General features: G+C 48.3%; 1 protein-coding gene across 1 annotated transcript; it reads left to right on the top strand.

Annotated features, from left to right (window-relative positions):
• Positions 1-2346: 2346 nt before the first annotated feature.
• On the top strand, positions 2347-6477 carry MRPL20 (mitochondrial ribosomal protein L20). The gene is made up of 4 exons (XM_082493432.1): positions 2347-2468; positions 3991-4101; positions 4419-4496; positions 6068-6477. The coding sequence occupies exons 1-4, from the start codon at positions 2382-2384 to the stop codon at positions 6239-6241; spliced, it is 450 nt and encodes a 149-aa protein (XP_082349558.1). The 5' UTR covers positions 2347-2381; the 3' UTR covers positions 6242-6477.
• Positions 6478-6800: the final 323 nt, after the last annotated feature.

Below are 6800 nucleotides of genomic sequence, written 5' to 3'. Positions count from 1 at the left end.
GGTGTGATGCAGTTGCATTTACCTTCGAAAGCTCTCAGCAGCTGACACCACACCACTGATGGATTGCATCCGGCGTTATCTTTGGCTGGAGAAGAGCTTAGCCAACAGCAACAAAAATAAAAAACAACTGAAAGTAATAGACCTGTAGGTTCTTACTGTCAAATGGAAGGCTGACAGCATTTCTGAAAGGAGTTTGATTAATAGAAGAAAAGGTATTATCCTGTTAACCACAAGAAAACATTAGCAGTGACCATAATTCATTCAGTCTCACAGTAAAAAGCATTTGGCATCACGCTACAGGCAGAAAACAAAGACAATGTTTTCAGAGCCTGTATACCTCACTTCTAAAGTCTCTGGTCATTACCAGGAGCAATCACGCACCACCAAAGAAACGTTATTGCACTTTATCCCTGAGTATCCACTAAGTCCTCTAGATCCACAGTCCTATACAGCCGCTGAAGTGAATATCAACCAAAAAATACAGGCACAGCTTAGACTGAGAAATGTTCCTGGCTGAGAAAGTCCAGTGGAATGGGCATAAGAGTTAAAGATGAGGGCTGGAAGGTGTAAAGGGGCAGCTTACATGATCTTTTCCACACCTGCGTTCTACAAATACATAACAGAGAGATTTCAAACCTTACTTTAGGTGTTAAAAACAATCTCAACCCAGAAAAAATGCTTGAAACTTTAAGGGAGTACAGGAATGGTAAACAAAAGTAGAAGTCTGAAAATATATAAATCCAAACCTCACAACATAAAGCTGAACTCTTATGAACAAATCGTAAAGTTTAAGTTTGAGAAATTAAACTATATAAAAATTTGCTGCTTCTAATAGAAAATACAAAGGGTTACAAAAAACCAAAGGTCTACAGACAAGTTATAGAGGCATTTTTTATTAATAAACCAAACAGAATGGTTTGATAACATATTACATGTGTACTCTTCAAATATTCCTCAATATTCAACAAATGCCTTAAAAACAGTCATTTATATGGGCACAAGTTAGAACACAGGAAGTTCCGTTCAAATACACGGAAAAACTTCATTACGGTGAGGGTGACGGAGCGCTGGCACAGGCTGCCCAGGGAGGTTGTGGAGTCCCCTTCTCTGGAGATTTTCAAGACCCGCCTGGATGCAGTCCTGAGTAATGTGCTCCGGGCAATCCTGCTTTAGCAGGGGAGTTGGACTAGATGATCTCCAGAGGTCCCTTCCAACTCTGAAAATTCCATGATTCCGTGATATGACCTTGTACTCTCAAATTTGGGACTCCACATGCCTGCACAGAAGGCTTGAGGCCTCCCTGCAGACATCCAGGAGGGCTGGAGGCCAGGGAGGAAGGCCAGGGCTCCGGACAGGGATGGTCAGGGAAGGGGCCACGGGCTACACACGCAGAAGAGCCCCACCTCAAACTTAGACAGGGGGGGGCTCATTCCGCAACGGGCTCAAAAAAGCTGCCCCTTCCCCAGGGGCTGAAGGAACCAGCTCAGCCCCTGCACTGCAGAGAGCCCCAGTGCTCTCGGAACTGTCACTCCGGTTACAGAGCTGTTGGTCGGCCGAGGCTGGTGGCACAGCACCATAAGGGTATGGACCACAGCCCACATCACTGGGATGCCGGGGTTCGAGGGACCTCAATGCCCCCCCATGAGCAGCAAGAACGCAACCAGCATCCTCAGCTTACAAGGTGCTCACCATGGCTGTGGGACAAAAGCACCATCAATGAGGAGGGAGGAAGTCTCCAGGCTGTCCGTCTCTGGGGGAGAGCGAGCTCCTGAGGGGCCTGAGCTGGGACCGCACAGTAAATGGTGGTTCAGCCCAGAGAAGAGAAGGCTCCAGGGAGACCTTAGAGCCCCTTCCAGTCCCTAAAGGGGCTACAAGAGAGCTGGAGAGGAACTCTGGATCAGGGAGTGGAGCCATAAGATGAGGGGCAACAGTTTTAAACTGAAAGAGGGGAGATTTAGATGAGATATGAGGAAGAAATTCTTGACACTGCGGGCGGTGAGCCCCTGGCCCAGGGTGCCCCGAGAAGCTGTGGCTGCCCCATCCCTGGAGGTGTTCAAGGCCGGGTTGGACGGGGCTTGGGGCAACCTGGGCTGGGGGGAGGTGGCCCTGACAAGGGCAGGGGGGGACTGGATGATCTCTAAGGTCCCCTCCAACCCAAACCACCCTGTGATTCTTACTCATGGAGTTTCAGCAACAGCTCCCTGAACGCCCCCCCCCTACACTGTACACCGACCCACCGCCTCCTCGCGTAGCTGCGCAGCCCGCGGAACCCTCCGCGGCTCCTGCGGGCCTCAGGGCGGGCGGAACGGCCGTTACCGGGCCCGCCTCCCCCCCCGGTGCCCGCCCCGGAAGGGACCGCGTTGCCGCGGAGGGTGGCGGAGATGGTGCTGTTGAGCGCTCCGCGATGGCTCCGCAGCCGCCTGACTGACCGCTTCTGGAGGGTGCAGGAGGTGCTCAAGTACGCGCGGGTGAGTGCGCGGAGCGGGGGCGGCAGTGCCTCCCCCTCTCCCCCCGGCCGCCGCCCCGGGCCTGGGCAGCGGGAGGGCCTCTCGCCCGGGTGACCGCCGGCACTGCCCCGGGGGGCGGACGGGCCCAGGAACGGGCGGGGGCCGAGAAGTCGGTTCACGTCCATGTAGCGTTCTCTCGGTGTGTGTAAATTAGGCTGTGTTTGATTAAAGGCGCCCGGTGTCCGTGCCCTGTCACGGCATGGGCACGGGTGGGAGTAGACGGAGAAGGCGGCGGGAGCACGGGCAGGGCGGGAAGGGCAGTCTGGAGACTGGAGTCGTTGTGGGGTTTTAAACTGGGCAAAGGAGCAGGAGGGAAAAAAAAAAAAAAAAGATTTTAACCTTCCTCTTCGAGTGCATTCTAAAAAGTGAAAGAGGCTGCTTCCGAACATGATTTCAACCCGAAATTCAAGCCATCATACCCAGGCTCGGGAAGAACCTTTTCCAAGGGCGGACGGGTAGCGTCTTGGGAGGTAGTAGGTCCTGCTGTAGTATTGAGGTGGAAAATGTTGAAATAAGTGATGGTATCTTGGTGGTGCAGTGCCTAAGCTGCCCGCAGTACTGGTAGCAGTTAGTTATTTCTCTGACTGCGCAACACTGGCTTCTCCTTCTCTGATTCTTCCTACTTTATGTTAGATGGATGTCAGTGGTAGCTCCGGTAAACTTCTTTCATTATGCTTTTTCTTTGGGCAACTTCAATGTTTTTGACATATTTGACACATTTTGAAGACGGAGGGGATCTCATCAATGCTGATCAATATCTGCAGGGTGGGTGTGGGTGTCCAGAGGATGGGGCCAGACTCTTCCCAGTGGTGCCCAGCGACAGGACAAGGGGCAACGGGCACAAACTGGGACACGGGGAATTCCGCCTGAACACGGAGAAAAACTTCTGTCCTTTGAGGGCGGCACGGGCTGCTCAGAGAGGCTGTGGAGTCTCCTTCTCCAGAGAGATTCCAAACCCGCCTGGATGTGGTCCTGTCCAACCTGCTCTGGGTGACCCTGCTCTAGCAGGGGGGTGGAATGGATGATCTTTGGAGGTCCCTTCCAACCCCCACCATGCTGTGATTCTGTGATATCAGAGGCTCCTGTCCCATCCCTGTATTTGTACTGACAAAACTGAGAGGGCAGCTCAGGAAATGAGAATAAATGCATGAGTTTGGGGGTTGGCTGAAAGCACTGAAGATGATTTTGCTGGTTGCCTTCTCCCTTGAACCACAGCCTAAAATGAGGTGTGGTTTTGGCTCCCTCCTGCCAGACTGAAATTTTTCAGCCTGCTCCAACTTTTCAGCTTCAGGTTTTCCACACAGTAAAACAAGGACAGAATATTTTCATGATATGCCAACCGAAGGCTTAGCTGATGTTTGTGAAGTATTTTGTGATCCTTGTTATGAAGAGTTGTGAAACGCAAACAAGCATATATTAGTATTACTGAAGTGTTTAACAGCCTTAAAGGTAACTGAACAAGAACATCTTGGGTCTGTTTCAGCATTTTCGTGGAAGGAAGAACCGCTGCTATAAGCTGGCTGTACGAAGTGTTCGGAGAGCTTTTGTAAAGTCTACAAAGGCCAGAAGAGAGAAGAAGAGATTCCTCAGAGCGGTAAAGAGCAAAATGTTATATATAAACATGAAAATGGGAGAAGAGCAGAACTGAAATAGCCGTATTCCTTACTGGGGGGGGGGGGGGGGGGGGTGTCTCTCAAAATGTTTTACCAGTAGTTGAAAAATATGAGTTTAAGCATAGTCCCTGTGTGGCCTGAAAAAGCCCACATTCTCAAGTTCATACACGTATATGTTGCACTGAGAAGACTGTAGGTCTGAAAATGTTATATTTACTAAGTGTGAGCAGGTCAGCATGACAAAAGGTTTACTTTTAAAGTATTTTATCATCCAGTATGTTAATTTTTACCCTTTTAGCTCTGGATCACTAGGATTGAAGCAGCTTCTCTTGAACATGGTTTGAAATACCCAGCTTTCATAAGCAATCTGCTTAAGGTAAGGATGCTGCTTGAACAATAATTACTTTGAATCAGCAGATTGGTGAAAACGTCTGACAGAGGTTTTCTGACGTACCAGGCAAATTAATTTCCTAAAACTCTGAAATCTTTCAAGTAGATGTGGTCTGACAAAACATATCAAAGGGTTGCTGGTTACTGTCTTGAGAACGCAACTGCAAGGAATTGAAGCTGCAGCATCCACTTGCCAATCTTAGAAGAATAATGGTCGGGACCTCCAAATTGGCGCCTGAGCAGGCCGTAGGGCATAGTGGAGGGATTGAAAAGCTCCTTCTGTCAGACTGAACTTCTGCCAACACAGTTCTGCTTCCTAGTTCTAGTGATGAAGGGCCTTCTGCTTATGAAAGGAGTTTCATTCACTGCAGGAACTAAGTTCTGCCCTAAACCTGTTCCTCTTCCTTATATGCTTAACCCCTTTTATCCTGGTGAACATTGTTGCTTTACACCTTGTTCTGTCCCCAGAACTTTTACTGCGCATCTTAGGAATGAGACTTGTAAAATGTTTTCACGCTTGTTGCTACGGTGGGCATTAAGTGACAACTGCCTTTACTTCAAGAAATTTAAAAATACAAAGCTTGGATTAGCAAGAACAACCATAAGAAATCTCTGCTCTTTGACAACTAGCTTTGTATTTCAGTGAGCATGGACAGTGCAGAGAGTTGGTGCCATTGCTCTTTGTTCCTAAACATGCCGGCGAATTGGTTTTAATTTGCTTATACTGGAACTGTAAAATTAAATCTTGTTTCTCTTGGCTGTGATCGTAATAAAAAGGTAGTGTTTCCACTTCTTAAAGTGGAACTACGTATAAATTTATAGCATATTTAAAAACATTTTATCTATGTTTCAAATAAGTAGGTAACTTTCTAGGTTTTCTGACATGTTTCATGTAAAGTAATACAGTTTCTGAAATTCATACACTCCTTCTCCTGGTTACTCTTATCATACTGTAACTGAAAGAATCAAGCACTGTCTAAAAGCTAACTCATTTTTCTTTTTTTCTTCTCTCAAGATGCCTGTCCCTCTGATTCTTGTCTCAGAGCAGTATATTTTTGTAAGGTTCTCTGTTAAAAGATCCAAAAGAAGAAAACTGTTTTATGGAATACCTCCCCCTGGAAATATGCAGTTAACTGTGCAATATCTAGCCTTTTTAAGAGTATTTGATCCCGCAGTCTTTATTCCGCTACTCAAGCACAAATTTTAAGATAGCAAGCAGCTTCTAGCATAACAAGTAAACCTGAATATGTCTAAGAACTGAAACAAATGCCATAGATTAACCTGTAACTTGTGGCCTTCCATGAAATAAGGGATTCTTCTTCAGTTCTTGGTTTCTACCTGAAAGACTGAGAAAGTCAGTAGAACAAATTTTATACAGTGTCTTAATGAGACATCCATGGCTGGGTAGTCATGTTTGACAGTTCTCTGACTAAGGGTTCCAAAATTGATGACTGTAGAAAAAAGGTAATTTGCCTTAAGACCTCAGGTAACCATTAAGCATTGCACTGTTGTTCCTAAAAATTATAATACTTAACCAACAAATTTTCTTGCATTTAGTCCCAGGTGGAGCTGAATAGGAAAATGATTGCCGATTTGGCTATTTATGAGCCGAAGACGTTCAAGTCCCTAGCTGCCTTAGCCCAGCGGAGGAGACAAGAAGGCTTCCTTGCTGCCCTGGGAGATGGAAAAGAACCAGAGGGGATATTTTCACGTATCGTACACCACTATTGATATTAAAAGAGCCTGCAGATACATGTTATAAAGAGGACCTTGTACTGCAAAGTCGCTCACTGACGGCTGCTGCGCTTATAGCTGTGGAACAAAATCCTCTCAGGAGGGTTCCAGAAGGAGGACGGGGCGGGTGCGAAACGGTGGTCAGTCAGGCCTGTAGGAGTTCGAATGCTAATGACATACACAGCGTGCGGACACTTTCTGTTATTAATAAAGATATTTTTTTGGTAACTGCTCTTGGAAAAGCCGTCAAAGTGGTGACTTTTGCCCCTGCCCGGGGGGATCTCGGGGGAGGCCGCTCCCCTCCGCCAGGCCCAGGCCACCCCGTCGCGCCGGAGGGAGGTGGCGCGCGCCGGAAGTCCCGCCCCTTCCGGTCTCGTTCAAATTCCCAACCGGTGCGTCACGCTGCTCCCTTCAGCCTGTGGTGCGGGGTGGGGGGAGAGGGGAAGCAAAGCGTCAGAACGCTCGCGGCGGCCGGGCCAATCGGCGATCGTCGCTTCGTCGCGTTCCACCAATAGGCGACGACGGGAGGTGGAGAAGGGCGGGGCGGGGCGCCGCC

The sequence above is a fragment of the Vanellus vanellus genome, assembly GCF_965231255.1.
Source record: "Vanellus vanellus genome assembly, chromosome: 20".
Lineage (NCBI taxonomy): Eukaryota > Metazoa > Chordata > Aves > Charadriiformes > Charadriidae > Vanellus > Vanellus vanellus.
The sequence above is the reverse complement of the archived record's forward strand: the minus strand, read 5'-3'. Positions and strand labels throughout refer to the sequence as shown.

What these genes read in the sequence shown, in the direction of transcription:
- MRPL20 (XM_082493432.1), top strand. Translation starts at nt 2,382, where the DNA reads ATGGTGCTGTTGAGCGCTCCGCGATGGCTCCGCAGCCGCCTGACTGAC. An exon ending in AGGTGCTCAAGTACGCGCGG is followed by an intron (nt 2,469 to 3,990) that starts GTGAGTGCGCGG and finishes GGTCTGTTTCAG; the next exon opens with CATTTTCGTGGAAGGAAGAA. An exon ending in TCATAAGCAATCTGCTTAAG is followed by an intron (nt 4,497 to 6,067) that starts GTAAGGATGCTG and finishes TCTTGCATTTAG; the next exon opens with TCCCAGGTGGAGCTGAATAG.